At 43.6% G+C, this 19,198-nt stretch overlaps 1 protein-coding gene across 2 annotated transcripts in view; it reads right to left on the reverse strand.

Moving 5' to 3' along the window:
• The window catches only part of LOC126540970 (uncharacterized), a 53,144-nt gene that overhangs the window by 29,463 nt on the left and 4,483 nt on the right, over positions 1-19,198 (reverse strand). For both annotated transcript variants that reach the window (XM_072286274.1, XM_072286273.1), the window contains exons 2-4: positions 18,627-18,878; positions 14,252-14,425; positions 5,431-5,765 (exon numbers count right to left, since the gene is read on the reverse strand). In XM_072286274.1, coding sequence (XP_072142375.1) covers positions 5,431-5,765; positions 14,252-14,425; positions 18,627-18,878 — 761 coding nt within the window. The remainder of the gene's footprint in view (positions 1-5,430; positions 5,766-14,251; positions 14,426-18,626; positions 18,879-19,198) is intronic.

A 19,198-nucleotide genomic window follows, 5' to 3' on the forward strand; every position in this document is an offset into this window, starting at 1 on the left:
TTGCGGTTGCATACGCTACAGTTGCGGGGAAGCGTGAGAAGTAATCAGGGGACTTTGAATGCTATCGCGTTCCACTTTAAAAAGCGGAGCTTAAGCGTCCTCTATATTTTTATATATACTTGCTCCAGAGCAGAACTCACCCAACACATGACCCCTGTGACTGTGTCGGACGTGGCTGTGCCTACGGGCGCGCGCTAAGTCGGCTGCTCAGCACCGCGACCTGTGGTGTCGTGTTTGGCGCTAAATATATCTATGTGTCGCCTTTCGCGCAGGTTTCATGTGTTGCTTTCCTTGTTGTTCCAGCATATATTTTTTTCCGCCGGTTATAGATAACGATATCATTGAGCGTGCAATGACATTGACAAACAAGCTAGAGGTACGAACGGCAAAATATCGGTAGCATTAATTCGTTAAAAAGCCCAGGACATCTATATCCAGTCGTTTACTTGGCGATATGTATTCGATGCGTTGCAGTGTGATCCAAAGTCATAGATCGCCTGTTAGTGCGAAGGTAGTATGCGGTGAGTGGATTCAAACATGCTGTGACGTCAGCAGTTTCACCGTTTCAGTGTCGTCCTAATTAGCACGAAAGTTACCTAGATTTAGGAAACTTTCCCTATTTCGCTAAAACGAGGCGTCAAAATCCTAGACCTTAGGAATTTTCTGTAGTGTTAGCGGCACTGCAGGCGCAAAGGCAGCGAAGTCACGCCCGCGTTCAGAGCGCTATACCTTGACGTCGCTGTCTCGCGGTATGGTTGAGACATGCACGGCCTAGTACGAACGTGTTGAACCGCACTGCGAAACATCAGCCTTGCAGCGCCCATGATCTTTTTTTTTCTTTGGCTGCCTTTTTAAGACGTGGCCACGCCCACTGGCAGGTGCATATGGTATCATCACGGCATTCCTGAGCTATCGTCATCCGTGGAACGAGGCGTAAACGTGAGGGTGCCGCAAATGGACGACTTCAGAACAGTCAGCGCCGCTTGTAGCACGAAGACCATTATGGAAACTTTGAGGGTCAGTTTCGGTATTGGAAGCCACGCGGTGTGCAACTATACGCCGAGGCCGCCGCGGGGTGACGCGACGAGCTCGCTCGCCATAGTGTTCCTGCATAAGCATATGCACGTGCTGGATTGAATCATGTGGAGTGAAGACGTGTGCGAGAGTTGGCTGCAAAAATAGTGACTGGCATAATAAAGAATGGAATGAATCCGTATGGCCAAGTTCGCGGACCCCTGCTGCAGCTGTCCGTACGTGTTACTTGCACTTAGAGATGTACGGCTTTCATCGCGGATACAGAGATTTGCTCATGCGCCAGCGTTGTACCGCTAACGTTCAAACGAAGTGCTTCAGCCCCAGAGCGTTGGCAAGAGAGTACGGCTCGTTAACCAATGACAAAGGGAATAGCGCCGCTTTCTGTCATAGTACATTTCGCACACAGTGCCTACACACATTTACTTCAACTGGAACGGAATCTTACTCCCACTCTATCGTCAACGTGTCAATAGGAGAGCGGGCGCACACTTGAATATATGCGCACCATATGCGCACAATACATGACGGATTACACCGCATATGGTCGAAGAGTAAGCGAGTTACTATCGACAATACATCTTTGCTACAATGTGCAAAACGGCTACGTTTCAAGCCTTGCGCAAAGCAAGAACAAATCTATCGGAACTCAACACACCCGCGACCAATTAGGCCGAAATAATCCGATAGTAACCGTATCAAGGAAATTTACTGAGCCAGAAATGTGACAAGCCGCTATTCAAAATATTTGCCAAATAGAGAACAATGAGCAAAACACACTAGTCCTGATTCAATTCGTGAGCGGAATATTCGGATGTAGCCTGGAATACATATTTATCCTCGCTCTTAAAAGAAACACTATATACGCTGCTCGCGCAGTTTGGAAATCGCTTAATCAACTTCCAAAGCGCTTTTGATGTTCTATGAAGCTGTGGCCAAAGCTTCGTGTCGCCCACCCAGTCAAGCCTATGGTATCTCCCGAAACAGAGGTTTGCTAAGCTGCACCGGCGTCTCACACACCCATTGTAAACACGCAGGCAATGGAGGCAGTTGAGGCAAGCAATGGACGTGTCACCACGTCATCAAACATGACAGCACCCACAGGATCGCCGCGAAAATGCGCAATACAGGGACACTATCTCGCCAAGCTCGCCACCGAAACGCTCGGAAAACTGCATGCTCTGGTTGGTCTCTGTGGGTGAGCGTGGTGATGCGAGCCAGACGGGTTCACGGCGGTCGCGCTTCGACCTGCACGAAATGCCTCGCGCTGTCTGTGCACGCTGGCCCTATGCGCGGAAGTGTGTGGGCAGCAGCTGGCACTTTCCTTCGCGGGCGCTTTGGCTGCGCTCGCCGACGCAGCCTCCGTTCCGTGAGTAATGTCTGAGAAGTTATCTGCCCGCGACGCACGCGAAACGTTTGTAAACGTTGTCGGACGGCTGCTGCAATCAATAGATGTTGCGCAGTATTTTGTGAAAAAGTGTGCTGTCGCGTGCTCTAAAAAAATGAAAAACACACTCACAGGAACGGCGCCACTCTTGCCACAATACACCAAGGCGTATTTTTGTGCACAGGCTTTGGAGATAGCCCCAGGGGCAGGCAATGTTTACATGCCATTTGTCGGTGGTCCCCCGCAACTTGTCAATACGCGTTGAAAGACACATTGAAGGACATTCATCCGATGCAACATTTTCGGTATTCTAAGCTGTATGAGGCATATGCTATAGCTGATAAGACAGATGCTAAGGAGCCCAGCGTGAAATGTCGACACAGGGCTTGCGTGAGCGCTCTGTTAGAATCACGCGCCCTGCCGATACACACGATGACGTCACGATCATCTTTGCCATCAGAGCCCGTTAACCAACCCACGGCGTCTCCCGCAGACGATGCTTCTTGTTTTTATTGCCATAGCAATTATATGAGCATTCCAATCGAATTCTCCGACGTCGTCGGGGTTGCCGTGTGGTTCCGCATATATTTAGGTAGATGTATGCTATAGACCCTTTGCATCCACAATGTGGCGTTGGTGCGTTCATGAACACAGAGAACTTCCCGTCAGCCATTTTGGACAGTCCAGTTAGGCAAGAAAAAAGAAGTATTTTGTCGCGTAGTATACTGCAGGCACAAATTCTTGATGTTTTCAGGTTTAAAGGACGTGCGCCATGCACCGAGCTAATGTATTAGCTTTCTTTTTTTTTTTTTTTGGACCTAACAATACATTTCACTTTTCAAACGCTCCAACTCTGCAACAAAACAGGTGTCGGCTGGAGGGTCTTATAAGTTTATAGACTATTGTAACTTGTCTTGTTCTGGAGGGCTGAACAGGAAGTCTTCTGGGAACTCTGTAAGCACAAAAAGGGTCTATATACCACGCCCTGCTAGCTTACACGTGGTATATGCGGGCTCTATTTCCACACCATTCTATCACTAAGGTTGCTCAGACCAGGTCTGACAGTCTCGACATTATTCCTCGAAATTTTTATAATGGCAGCCCACACAAACGTCATGAAAGGAAGCACGTCCCGACCGCACATGCCTTGCATTTTAAGTATGCTCAAACATTAATATTTAAAAGTGCGAAACAATGGCTGAGCTCAAACCTTTAAATGACGTAATTTCACTGGCGCAGTTGCGCACTACCTCCGGGATGGTGGTAGTAGTGCAAAAGTTGTGGTAAATTCGCTATAAAAAGACGTTAGCTTTTATTAATCAACATATATGAAATTGTCCATTGGCACGATTCAGAGGACCCCTAGCACAACAGCTCATTTTTACTTAGCCAGCTTACGTTTACTTCAGTTTACACTGCCACTAGAGTCCCGTGTCTTGCACTTCGTGTTATTGTTGCTTAGAACATTAGAATAGGGTCCTACAAAAGTAGGTACCTGTGTTTCAACATTTCAGTGTGCCCGGAGAAAATTTCAGTTATTCAACTAATCAATGAAAAACCCTGCATCCAAAGCGATGAATCGATGAAGGGCTAATATGATAAATTATTAATCGTTGATTGAATAAAAAAAATTAGTCGATTATCCCTAAACGCGATGCGACACGGAGTGTTCAGGAAATGCATAACGTATTATTCGTCATGAGGAGGCATCGTTTTTCAGCACGTGATTTCATTACGGGCACTACAATTTACTTGTGCAACCGGTCAAAAGAAATGACCTTATTCTAAATTGGGCTATGAATCTCTAGTATAGCAAATGTTAGCTACACATTTATAATGCTAGCGTAGTTGTATCATTAGGATAATTAGATGTTTAAGAAACTTTACGATGAAGAAAGATAAAAGTTTGATACGTTGCAGAGGGAGATTAAATGCCACCCGCTGAGGTTATTTTCACGAAGTTCTCTCTTCTGGTAAACTTTACTTTTTTGGATTTCTGAGAAAAGCCCACGACATTTAAAATAAAAGCAAAACTCTGTAGCGCACGTCTCTCACGCAGAGCTCGCAGGCCTGCGTTATTGAATATACGACATGACGGGAAAACTATACTGACAAATCGGCACAATAAAGCAACGGTACATTTTTGATGTTGTTCACTTTAAGATGCCATGAAATGTTGTAATCGCTGTCGCATTGCAATTAATACTTTCCGGACCAGTGCGTTTTTTTTTTTTTTAAGTAATGCCAATACCTTACGAGGTACTGCACCTCACCAAGAGAAAAGGCGAACTGAAAAGCTTTTTGACGGATCGCTGTTCCAGAAAAATTGGGTAATAATTCTTCTTCTTAACTTTTATGCCACAAACCACTTTTTTTTATTTATAGAATTCGCACACTTTGCACTACACTGCGATTCGGCCTCTATGGCTCGCCTCTGGCGCCTACCACATATATGATAGTCGACTTGCATAACAACAGGGGCATGCAATCAACTTTCAAATAATTTAACACCATAACTCACACGCATTCTACAATGTGAATTTAGAAATTTTACATATGACTATCTCTCTTAAATAAAAAAAATCATATAAGGCTTCAATATATTACGATAATCACTGTGAAAATGTTTTTTTCTTTTTGCTTTCTTTTGTCTTCATATGCGAAAAGAACTGCCTTACGCCAAAAAAATTCTGAACGTGTAGCATTAAAAAATAACAATTAGCTGCTGTTCTTTATAGCAAAATAAACTATTACGGTTGGTTCTTCGCTTCACTCCTGTTAAGTGTGAAGTGGTGCTAAGATTAAGCGAAATGTGGCTACAGAAGGAAAGAAATGAGGAAGAAAAATTATGAAAATAACATTGTATCTCGGTCGAGGAGCGCCAGCACCAATTGACCGGCGCACTCACTCGCGGCACTGGCATTATATGACATCAAAGAAAAAGTGGGATGCGGAACGGTATGGCGCAACGTCGCTGAAAACTCCCTTCACCGCAGCAACAAGATCCGTACCTGCCTACGGGATCTCGACAGCCTGACGTCGGACATGTAGGCGTCGCCCGAGCTCAGGTCCACGAGACCCGCGAGCATCTGGAAAGTCGTGCTCTTTCCCGCGCCGTTCACGCCGAGCAGCCCGAAGCACTCGCCGCGACGAAGAGCCAGATTGATGCCCTTGACGGCCTCCAAGGAACCGAACCACTTGTGCAGGTTCTGCGCCACGAGTGTGTAGCCCTGCTGCTCGAGCTCGGGCGACGAGCCAGTATCTGCCAGATGCTCGACGAGGTCCTTTTCCGCCTTGACGTCTTCGTCCACGATGTCCTCCTTTCCGCGAAGTAGAAATCGGGCGTCTGCAAGCAGAGATCGAGAAATGGAATTCACGGGTGCCATAACAAAAAACTATTCCAAACCTTTCTATTCAAATTCTGCGATCAGCCCCCCGCGATTGGTCAAACATTTTTTGGACCACCCCCACTTCACATGTCTGTCACGCGACGTCACGAAAACCGCGATAGCTCCCCATCTGATATGACGTGTACAAACACATTATGCATTATTGGACCGAACAAAACAAAAATAGTTATTCTGATTCGACGCCTTTTCGCCATTAGCCCTCGGCTATTGGTTAAAAGTTTTCGGGCTGCACCTAGTTCACCTGCCTGTCACGCGACGTCACAAAGCCCCAAAAACTCACCAAGTCGATGTGACGTGTACGCGTTAAAGATGTATTAATGTGCCGAACAAAACTGACTTTTCTTCTGAATAGCCCCGGCTGCCCCGTTCCGAAAGGAATAAAAGATGGCTGCCGAAGATAGCTCAGGCACTGGCTACTCGCACTTTATTTGCGTATAATAAAACTTTTTGCGTTGCAGTGTAAGGTTTTCGAGCAATTTCGGCACGTTTCCGACCTCGTTCTGCCAACTATTATTTGCTAAGGTTCGGTTTTAGCGTCATTCTTAAGCTTCCGCTGCATGCCACCGCGATTTTCAACCAGCCGCCGCAAGCTGAGTAAGGTAAAGCGGACCAATGGCTGACGCCGGCACCACCCTCTTCATCCGGTTATCGATTTTCAGTGCAGTGGCTCGGCCCCATCGAATCCATCTCCAGTTGAGCGTGCTCCTCGCCTCTTGTCAGCCTATTAGATAAGACTAGCAGCTTAGAGTAGGCAACGTTATTCGTTAAACAAAAGTGACCTCTTATGAACGAGGAGAGCGTTTGATTGGTCTGTTCAGACAACCCTGCGGGTGACCGTCCGATGCTTGCGTCGGCGGTTACGCTTATTTGACCTCAGGAGATTGGAATAAAAACATATTGCAATAGTTTTGCGTTATACGGCCCCACAAAACAACATGGCCAGGGAAGGCTGCGTGTCATTGAAAACTTGCATGTGCTTGTAATTATTCTTTTTTCATTTCGTGGTGGAATGCACACCTCGAGATAAGTTACGCTAGACAAAATAAAAAGCAAAGGTAAATTAAATCATGCGCATTGGCGAAAGAGAATTCAGTGTAAAACTGAAAGTACATGAAGTATAGCCGAGCCTAGTGCCATGAACTGTCTAATCTGCAGTTTGCGTTGTGTACTGGAAGCGCAAAAATAAATAATTCGAACTAGCACCAACACGCCAAAAACAAGCTCGATCGTGTCACGGTGTCCGCTACAATCAAAAGAATGTGTCCAGTTTGCAAGTGAATGAAAACAGCTTCTGTTATCTACAGTTCGAACAAAAATTCCAAGTAAACAATTCACATATATCATTGATTGTGACACGGTAACAGCGGTAAATTTCTTCCAATGCGCTGTAACAGCAGTATACCGGCCAGATTGAATGAAACCGTTTCGGCGTCCGTTTTCAAGAACAAGCATGCTCGCAAGACCACACTTTGGCATACAGCGCAATGTATGTTACCCAACCACGTATTCTATGCATCATAACATTTCTACTGGACAATAGCCTGTGTCTATTCCGCTCTGACCACCGTAAAAGAAAGCAACTTGACGGTATAATAAACACAAATGTGTTGTTTATAAACACCGTATCGAGGACAATGCATAAAACATTTCAATAATCAAAGTTAGCCTAGAGGTGAATGGCCTTTACATAACTTCGTGAACGTTAACCCTAATACCCGATTTCCCGAAACCTTGCTCAGATCAACGTGGTGTGGAACGCAATCGTACATTACTGATACTGAGAGAAAGTCTCGATGCTACCACGTGATCATTCAGAGGGGTTCGCTTCTTTATCGTATTTTGATGGCAGCATCATTACACAGGACATTGCATGGACGCTTGTATTGTATGGCTCCCATCTTGGCCACTGCCGCGGCAAGCGACTTTGACTTACGCCAATATACAACTCCAAAGTTCACAAAATGGGCTTCAGAGTTTCCACTTTGTCATTTGATGCTGAAATAAGAACCCCGTGAATTCGACAGTAGGCAGAAATACGGAAGTGCTATGGCAACCAATGGAACCACCAATTCTTCTCTTTATTATTACAGCCACACAATGGGAGGTGAGGACTGCAGAAAAAAATGCTGCTTGATAGTTTTTCATGCTAGTGCTGACATCTTCACGGCGTCATTAGAAGCGCCTCTCCAAATGTCTTGCCAAATGTGTTGTGTGTTGCCAAATAGTGAAAAGAGCCTTTTGAGCTTCATTGCCGTCAATCAATTTGCTTCACGCAATTTCTTCAAAACAGCGCAGTCTTCCAAGACGACATTGTGCGTTTGAGCCACAGCCACATCTGAGTAATGGGCAAGTTTTAGCCACGGCCACAAAGCACCAGTAATCAGGCGGCACTCCCTGCGTATCTGCAGAAGCTATTCACACCGCAGCGTGAGAAGGATCCGTCAAGGCCACAGGAAGCAAATGAGCTGTCCCCAACATCAACAATTTGAGAACTATGCGCAATATCTCAGATGGGCCACTGTCCGTCCCTTCAAAAATACCATGTCATGTTGCTAAGTCCATTCTACATGCGTCTATGAAACAATACGCACGATCGCACCGACGAAGAAGGCGGACGCTCGAGGTATCAGCTACACTGGTCAGTGTTGTAATTGCTGTTGTGGACAACTTGTAAAAAGTTGAGGTCCGGGTTCGTCCTCACCACAGACTTCTGCAGCGGCCGCAGCGCCCACTTTTCTGCCATGGCTCCCGCTTCAATCTTGTGTCCACCTACAAATGCGGCTCCAGCAAAACCGTACGTCACGATGTCAAATCCCGGCTATCCTGGTACACTTTCTGGCCGTTATGGCCTTGACGTCGATGACTAGCTTAGCGTGTAGGAGCGTGTTAGCCAGCACAACTGCTGGGACCCTACCGTAGTGCTTGGAGAGTAGGAATCTTATCTTGGTTTCGTCCGATGTAGTTTTTACTGAAGTATCAAGCGTAATGCTTGCCATTGCTATATTCTGCTTGGGCAAATAGTCACGTGTCTGATTCCATGTACCTGAAGACGAGCTCTCTAACTGGGGGATTTTCAATGAGGAGAAACCCGTCTAATCTCCAAGTAACTCCAAAAAAGAAAAAAAGAAAAGAAAAAAGAGATCGCTACCTGTGTCCAGCCATCCATTGAATCTTTTGTCTCGTGTGTGCAGTATGTGCTCATGACATACATAGAGGCCTTTCAGAAAAGTAGACGGAAAAATGGCAGAGGTTGACAGAGTTGGCCACGTTATGAAAGCGATCACGGACGACGCATTTAATTTGCTTGATATACAACAATGTCTCCAGTAGCCAAGCTATCGTCAAGGGATGCCGCTACATCGAGCTCGCCAAGAATCTTCGTGACATTTCAGTTTTTCTGCAGAGCAGCAAAAAGCGGGCGATTCGGAACCTATCCATTCTTGGGCAGAATGCATAGCGCTTGTCCTGTATTATTTCTCGTGTTTCCTTTGTATGTGCGCTGCCCAAGAAGGAATTTCCGTTTTTCCGTCTAGCTAACACGGCTCCGCCATCATATTGCTTCAACCTTTGCGCCGCGCCGTACTCCTACGAAAATTGACGCCCATCGTTCGCCACAAGCATCCACCTTGTGGCGAACCCCATTTCGAGATCGGCAGCTTGACCATACCACTGACCAATAAGCCCTGACCTTATTAAGGCAGTCGTGCGTCAAAGATATGTCAACCTTGGTTTCCCTACCACCTGCTCTCTCTGCCCACCTGACGCCAGACCCGTGCCAAGGGCCAAGCACTAGTAAAAATACAAATCATTTCATTGCCTCATTGCAGGAACGTTGCGGTAGGAAGGTACGTCCTTGTCACGCGTGGTTTTGGGTCTCCTGAATAACAAAAAATACACGCCTGCCATTCTCTTCTCCCGCCGGAGTTGTCTCCCGCAGCCACCCCAGAGGACGGAGTGGCGGTAGAGCAGGAAGACTCTCCTTCCCGGACGCTCCACTACTGCACATAAACCGTCAAGAGGCCACAAAAATCTCGCGCGACCAGCACATGTGTCTCAAAAAGCTCAGTTGCGTGAGAGCACGAGCCTTCTGCGCCAGCGGTGGAAGTTGAACCATAACCAACATCCAAGAAAACGAGCAAAAAGAACCGAAGAAAGCAATTCGTTTCAGGGCGCCCTAAAGAACTCTCGTACCCACCAAATGACAGAAAGCTTTAATGAGCAACGTCCCCACTTAACCGAAGATGGCTGTTGCAGGCTCATTGTAGTTTCATTTCTTAAGAGTCTCTTCAGAAAACAGCACGGATCGGACAAATCATGTAATCATTCCCAGAAAAATAAATGCAAAAGGGCACTGTCATTCCTTGCAATATCGCATAATTCATGCGCACGCGGTATCTCACAATTTGATGAAGATAGTACACAGATAAAACAATTTTGTAGCCTTTTCACGACACCAGAAAAGCTGCCTAATTTATGCTAGCTAGGTAAACAAAATCGCGGAAATTCAGAAGGAGATGATAGAAAACGCCAAAAGAAGATTGTTTGCGGCCGGGAGACTGTTTTTATAGCTCGCCTGTTAAAGAATACGTGGGCCGCTCGGAAAAGTGTAACCGCTCTTGTAGTAATCTACAAGAATGGTGAAAAAATTGTTTAGGTAATTACCGCCTGGCGTCAATCTTGGCAGTATTCTCTAAGGGACAAGATAAAGTGATTAATTCTCGTATTGACAAATTTACTAGAAAATATGACCTCTTATCAGATTACCAATTTGGTTTCAGAAAGGGACGCTGCACGGAGACAGTACTTCTAGTTCAGAAGGAAGAAATGTTAAACAATTTTGAGAGCAAGGTAATACCTTATTATTATTGTTAACATTATTATTATTATTATTATTATTATTATTATTATTATTATTATTATTATTATTATTATTATTATTATTATTATTCTTGCATAAGAGTATACCCAATGACATTGGGTATGCTCTTAGATTTTAGCAAAGCCTTGTTAGAGCATTATGGGTTTCGTGGCACAACACTACAACTTATTAAATCTTACCTGAGTGCGAGCCATAAATACGTCCAACTAAATAAATATAAATTTCACCTACTGGAGCACCACAGGGTAGCATACTGCGACCAATTCTCTTTGTTTTCTATATTAATGATATTGTAAAGATATATGAGGATATTAGATATATTATTTATGCCGATGATTGCTCGGCACTCGTTAAAGAAAGAGACATTGATATTCTAAGACAAAAGAGAAGTGCGAGCTCTCACAACTAGCAGATTTGGTGCCAGAACAATGGGCTCATTCTTAATGAGTCAAAATCTAAGCGTGTGTTGTTTCGCACTCGAGGCACCTTAGAAAAAATAGACGACGATATTGCTCTCGGGCCATTCAAAATTAAAATAGGAAAGTCTGTTAAAATTCTAGGTGTAATTTTCTCAATAAACATGTCTGTGAAAACATGTGAAAACTCTATTACCAAAATTAAGTAAAGCCGCTGGTGTATTAAACCAGAACCGTCACACTTTTCCAGTCAGCATTGAAAAGGGGTTATATTTTGCACTCTTTAACTCTCACTTACATTACTGCAAGCTAATATGGGGAAACACGATAGCATCGAACTTACACAAACTCTTCCTCATTCAGAAAAAAGCACTTCGATCAATAGAAAATTCCTCGTTCGTAGAACACACAGAACCACTGTTTCACAAACATAAAATTATGAAAATCCACAGTATATACGAACTATTAAGAACCTATAAAAACGCCACATTAGGTAGGGTGGAACTATTCCAAGAATTATCAAATCTCAGGAAAAGTACAGTTTCCTACCCTTTCAGATATCAACCGCCATGCTACGTTCTCTTCTCGCGCACCCATTATGAGAAAGCAAGACTTGACTACGCACTCGCAACTACACTAAATGAGCTAGACCGGAAAAAATGTTGACGTTCTGGCCCTTACTAACAAAAGCTTATTTGAACTGTTTGTGTGACTGTATTGGAACTGCTTATATGTCTAATTTTCATTGAAATGTGTATGCTGCTAAATTGTTCTTGTAACTGCCATTTTTGATGGGATTGTCTAATCATTTCTTTATTTGCTGATATGTTTATATAACTGAATCCATATAACAAATCGTCGTGTCACTGCTGCTGTACGGGTGGCTAGGGCTTAGTCAAGCTGCATAGATGCAGCTTTTTTCTCTGGCCCCCTATTTTCGCAGTAACAATGTATTGTGTGCGGCGAAAATAAAACTTGATTTATTGATTGATTGCTTTATACAAGCTTAGCTGAGCGCTAATATTGACGCGAAATAAGTGACACGATGACAAGTATAAGCAAGGAAACATCTTATCATTATACACGTTGGGATTGCGTTCCATCGTACAAGTGCAGAATTAGGGGTTCTGCAAAGGGACAACTGACAAGATTAGTGTTTCTTTAGCTTCACCCAGTACTTGACTCCTTCTACTAATACCAAACATAACGTAACCTCCTCCCCCCCCCCCTTTTATAAGCTTTATGAATCCTTAATTTTTCATTTCCACAAGCACAATTACATTTTCATTTATCTAAAAGCCGCTAACAGCGGCAGAAAGAGCTACGAAAAATGTTTGCTAACGTCTTTAATGAAGTACTAATTTATTAATCAATTCAGTGAGGGAAACTTAGTTTAATCCTTGAGGGACGGACTTTAAATGCTGTGTAGTTTCTATGGCTTCCTCCAAGCACAATTTTACCGCCTCGCACCAATAAATGGAGTGCGAAGAAGGAAGTGGATAGTATAAAACTTGACGCCAAAGTTTGGTAAGAGGCATTGACGTCATTAGTCGTAGTGATAGTTGGACTCTCCGTGACTCATATATAAAGGCACATTACCCATTCGGGGGTTATCACCCGCAGTTTGAGAAACAATGCATCAGAGAGATAGTTGAAGATTTGAGATAACGAATATGAATTGGATGTGGGAGTGCTCGCACCATTTCCCCACAAGACAAATATTTTGCTTTTCCGCGCATGCTTGGTTGGTCTATTGTTGGCGATTTCTCGTTTTCAACTTGTGCATGTCCTTGTAGGTACGTGCTTTAGGCAAATAAATCATTTGGAAGTGAGCGCGTTGTGTGTCCGGTTTCTACGTTGGCCCCTGTCTAATGCACCGTTATTATACACTTTATGAAAAAGCAACAAGCCCGATTGTCTGTTTCATTTTTAATAGTCTTTAGGTATGCCTTACAGGTCTCCAGAGAGGCATTGAATAAGGGAATATGCGGCACAGTTCAAAACACAATACCATTTGCAATATAAAACATCGGCAACGAAAGAATGATTTTAGTGAAGTATATTTCTAAAAGGGTCAGTCAAAAATCTTATTTTTTATGTCTGCTTTCTGCGAAAGTTATCGCGGAGCCAGGTATCCCGCTAACACCGCTGAGGCATCCATTTATTATTCGGCTCTTAATGTACATGCTTTTAACTGCTAACAATAACTGCTAACACTAAATACTGCTAAATAACACTAACTGCTAAATAACTGCTAACACAAACACGCACACGATGTTTCTTTCTCTCTCTCTCTCTCTGTCTTGCTTCGTCAGTAATCAACACCGCAAAAGTATCCGCAGTAGACCCTGCCCTCATGCCCCCGTGGATCTATAGATGACGCTGCTCTGTCAACTTCAGTGCGCATTTTTGTGCGTTTATTGACATCCTAGTCATAGGACTGTTACCCACCGCTAGTAGCGGCTACGAGGCCACAATAGATGATAAAAAAAGCAGTAAGAAAAGAGACGCAGAAAAGGAAAGTGGTGCAGGATACACACATATCCATGCAGTCATGCAAATGCATGCCGGTAAATGCTCTTCCCAAGCGTTTCTTTTCACATGCGTGGGCTGAACGTACCACAGAGAGAAATGTGACGTCAGACCGGCAGGCATCGCGTAGCACGGTATGAGCATCCAAGTCGTCAATAAATGTTAGTAGGCTATATCAAGGGTGTCATGATTGCATGGCCTGTGGTGAGGCTGCTACTTTGTCTCACTTGCTGTGGAAGTGAGGGTCATTGGGCCCCAGGTTCGCCAAGGAAGAGTGGGACGCGCTCCAGCGAAGTCCCGTCTTTGAAGACTAAATCCTGGCTGGCAGGCTAGACCTGTCAGCCCCATCGTGGGATTAGCCGGGTGCGCATTTCATCGCGTTTTGCTGGACCCAACAAAAGTTTATTCACTCACTTGCTCATGACTGCACGCCTCTAGTCCTCCCGATTTCAACGTAGAGCTTCGACACTATCACTTACTATACTATATATATATATATATATATATATATATATATATATATATATATATATATATATATATATATATATATATATATATATTGAGTATTTTGAACAAGAGAGCAGGCGCATACCTGGAAAGATAGCCTTGCGAAAATCCAAGTTGTATCCCGAGTGCGAAAGGCTTACTAGAACGAAGAGCACCAGCCCCTCGCACGCCAGCAGTAAAACGTCCGGCATTGCACTGGTCACCGACAGCGAGAAAAAGCCCACGCTGCATGGGTCCTCTTCCTGCTCGGTGAAGGCCCCTGCGGAGGAAGTACTCCGAATGCAAATTACACAGCTTCGCTCCACCCTGCTTATGTATAGCGTGCCCACGTGTGCAAGATTCTCGTTCAATTCGGTCACCCAAGAAATTACGGGATGTGATAACGGACTCGGGAAACTGAAGGAATTCCTGGAGAAAACCTACGTCTACACTTACGTTGTGGAACGTTATTCCCCAGCTGTTTCCATTTCACTTTTTATATCTCTAATTGAGTATCAGACAGTGTTTTCTGTTCCAGTCAGGACTCGTACGTGTCTGAGAACAAAACTACTTGGTTTTTATTTAACGGTTCAGTCAACGATATTAAATTACCAATATTAACTCCATGTGTTTCATTGTGCTGCACTTGTAGCCTGTCGCCGACTTTTGAAACTGCGTTAAAGCAGCTTCCGCCTCGGCCGCGTCCATGTGTTGTAAGAGCAACAAATGGATGCTGTTTATAACGCTCTTAAAGCCTTTCACTTGCCGTGCAGCGCCTATAATGGCACCGCACAGGTGCCACTGCGCTGCCCGTAAAGAGCAGTGCCAGTGAAAATGTATCACTTTCAGGTTTGAGCACTGATATTGCTTTACACTTTTAATATGAATCTGACACTTAATATGAATCTGATAGTACTTAGGATAAAATACATGCGCTGTGGATGTTATGTTTACTGAGATCTGTTTGTGGGCTCCCATTGTCGCAATACTAGGGAATAATTTAGTAAAGAACGTAAGACTTTGCACGAGCAACTTTAGTGATTGAATGGTATACCATTCAATCACGGAAATGCGATCTTAGTCAAGTGAGATCACATTTCATGCTCCAGATTGTGTAATTAGCCGTTGTTGCTGCAAATTACGTGGTTTATTAAGAAAGATTTGTAAATTGCCTTCGTGCATGCCTTTTAGTTGTGCTAAATATTGTCCGAAATATTGCCAGCTGCGATGCCAACTTGGCGCTTCCGTCGTCTGCTGTAACAGTAAAACATGGCCCTCGAGATCAATATTTTTTATATGGGGGCTGGAGTGCGATGTCAGCATCACGAGGGGCACAGACGAAGATAACATCGCATACTTTTATTTGCGAACTAAGCTGTAACTGAATCTTATTCTGAACAAACAGAATCATAAAATTCACCTTTTCGACGTTCGTTCAAAAATCTAAATACGTACAGGCTATGAAGACCATTCATTCATTCGTTAAATCTATTGATGAATCGCAAGAGGTGGTCACAAACTATCAAGACCGATAGCCTATATTGGCTAGTGGTCGCTTCATTGAAGAATACGTTGAACAGGTTAACAGTGCATATATATATATATATATATATATATATATATATATATATATATATATATATATATATATATATATATATATATATATATAATAAATTTTGATAGAAAGAATTATAACAGGCAAATTTAATAAAATACACTTACGCCACCAAGTAAAAAGGACTGTTTAAAAACTGTTTTAAAGGACTGTTTAAAAATTATTTTCGCACTATGTTTAAATTTCCTTCTTAGTTTAACTTCCAGGGCTAGTTTATTACAAATTGCCTTCCCGTGAAAGTCAGTTTAACGTTTCCACATAAATTGCAGCATGTAGACATATTAAAATTGCCGTTTTAGGCGTGTCTAGTGTTACGCGATGGAGGGATGAAAAGAATGAAGGAGTTGGGAAAGCTAGTGCCTATTTTGTTAACAAGAATGGCAAACTTATTATTACGAAGTGCCCAAGCTGATAGTACACGTTCTTCCAGAAAAGAAGTGTTGTTAGCATTCACATAGTTATCTATTATGCTTAGCGCTCTCTTTTGTAGTCGTAGTAGCGGTTTTACATATGATATATATGTTACACCCTATGATTCTATATAGTAGCTTATATGGGAATGACAACAAGTAAAGCACAGTGTCCGAAGCACAGAAAGGGGAAAGCAGTGGAGCGCTTTAATTAGGGTGTTACAACCATACGCCACCTTTCTGCAAACGCTGCGGATTTATTCTTCCCAATGAAGGTTCTAGTCAAAAATCATGCCTAAGTGTTCAAAAGAAACAACGTCCTCGATTGGGTTGTTGTACAGAAAGAGCTTCAGTGATGTAGTAACAATGTTCTTTCTTCTAGATAGAAAAACAACGTACTTATATAATGTTAACTTGTTTTCAATAAAACAGTTGTTCACCATTGACAACTCAGAGATTATCTTGGCTTGCTGTGTTGACAGAATACTTCCTGTGAATATTATGGCCTTATCGTCAGTGTACATTAGTATTTTAGAATACATAAGAGTTTTGGGGATATCATTCATGTACAGTAAAAAAGTACGCGGACTCTTTAACTGTCAATCACCAGTATTTTTTTTTTTCGCGAGGACAAGTAGCGAGAACAGGAGCGAACTGTCGCTGAAGCCATAGCTTTCACGCCTATGTAAGAATATATCGTGAGAAACTGTGTCGAATGTCTTTTTGATATTTAGGGAGACTGCTATTGCTGTTTTACCGTCGTGAGGTGCGATGTTCATATCCTGCGAGGGGGTCAGAATAGCTGGTGCTGTAGACCTAGCTGGAACGGATACTGGCTGCTGTGGGCAGATTACGCCACTTTAACTCAGAAAGCTGTTTAATCGTACGACAAGGAGCTTCTCGAAAAGTGCTTTAAGGGAGCTTAGAACCGAAATCGGTCTGTAGTTTCCCGGTTGATTTGAGTCCCCTGGTTTGTGTACGGGAACTACATTGGCGGTTTTTACACTAAATATATATGTACGAGAGGCAAATGCATGGTTGAATAGATGACATATCGGAAGGCAGAGAGGGTTATATTATCCTTAATAATCTTTGCTGGTATTCCATCATCAGTAGTCGCTTTGTTTGCTGACATATTAGCCATGATATATTTTAGTTTATTTGTTGTAATGTCTTTAAGGTAGAAATCAATACCAGCCAACGTAGGAAGAAAGGGAGTGGATAGCAACGAGGGAAAACTGACCAGCAAGGATAGCGTCATTACTGGTTTCAGTCTATATTGAAATCATCAGCAATTATGAAAAGATGATATTAGGAAGAAAGCGTTTTTGATCTATGCCTGTAAGATCTTTCACTACCTGCCTTCTTGTATCCTTTCACGCTTAATTACGTAGCACAATACTGCCTCTTGAATTGTTATTTTATTGTGACTGACTTACTTCTATAACACTTGAAACTTTCTCTGTAATATTCATTATTCTTGTTGTTTTTCCACCGATTGTAGTACGAGTCCTTCAATTTCAATATATCTAAGAGACTGCTGGTCAGCTAGGGACAAATGGCGTGATCAACAATTGGTACGGGAACATTCACATGTTGATTGCGTGATCAGGTTGCTTATGCACTGCAAAAAATGTTCACGCTCATTTTCTATTTCATCATAAATACACGCAAAGTTAAGATCCTGGAATAATCGACTCAATAGAACATATTCTACTTATGCTGAGTGCTTGCCTGGTGAAGCGCTGGCCTGTGTGTTATGCATCTACGGGGAATAAACAGAAATGTTGGGTTATAATCGGCAACGCTCACATCATAAACGCCAGCACTCACTTCCCATCCGATGTGGCATAACATGTGTTCGATAATGAATTCTGATTGGTCAGTGACGCGAGTTGCAGTGGAAATAACGTTTGTAAGGCTAAGTAACCGAAGTAATAATAAATAATTGGAATTATCTTTGCACAAGTTAACGTTGAAATCTCCGCATGCAATCTATGGAACTTGAGAGGATATAAGACGTATCATAAGACATTCCATGCAACATCTAGAAAACTCAGAATTTTTATATTACCATCTTGAAAATTAGAACCGTTATTTCTGGCCACTCAGAGAACACCTGTACAAAAAGAACACTGAATTGTTATTTTGTAAGGTATGTGTAGCGTAGTATTTCATTTTTCTGAGCCATTCAAGCTTGAGTATCGCTCCATTCAATCGGAAACGCAACTGTAGGCTTTGCATAAAATTTTCTGGGCTGAAAGCTGAATATTGAGATCCGAAACTTAGCGTAGCACAAGATCATGTGTTGCGCTGTGTGGGTTAGGAGGAAGACGCAGGATACTGCATTTCCGACGCCTACGTGTCCTCCATGCGTTGACATGTGTCACAACACGGAAGTAAACCAGCAGGCCAAGAAACATGGGAAGCCATCATGGGTGGTTAAAACTCACGCTGGTAATAGGCCCCAAGGTTGTGGGCGGACAGTGCACGACGCAGGTCACGGATCGCCGCATCGCGGCCTATTGCGTGCCATTTCCTCGCTTCCATTTCGCGGCAGACGTAGGCAATTTTCCCTCGCACGACGGCTCGAGTGGCCGCCTGGCCCAGAGCGAATGGTGGGGACACCAGCATCCAGGTTGTGCGCGCCATCTTGGGAGACATCTTGCGGAGCGTGAGAAGATAGAGCAGCAACGTCACGGGCCCTGCATGCGCGAGTACGGAGCGACGTATCTCAGCGGACGTGAGTTGAAGAGGATATAATAAAAAAGTGTGTGTGTGGGGAGGGGGGGGGGGTAGAAGAGACCGGTCAACCTCTAATTGACGTCGATCAAACACGTGACACCGTCCTGACCCAGTTGGGGGGTGCGCATGGGGCGTTGTCACTGTGTCCCTGTGTCCTCGGGCGAGGGTGGCAGGATAAGTACCTGAATGCCAAATTTGTTTACTGCGCTATCTTTGGGATCAGCCCGAATTTTAGGAAGTTGTCGCACCTTGCTCCGCCTACTTCTGTCCCTGTGCTTAT

This window comes from Dermacentor andersoni, chromosome 2, assembly GCF_023375885.2.
Source record: "Dermacentor andersoni chromosome 2, qqDerAnde1_hic_scaffold, whole genome shotgun sequence".
NCBI lineage: Eukaryota > Metazoa > Arthropoda > Arachnida > Ixodida > Ixodidae > Dermacentor > Dermacentor andersoni.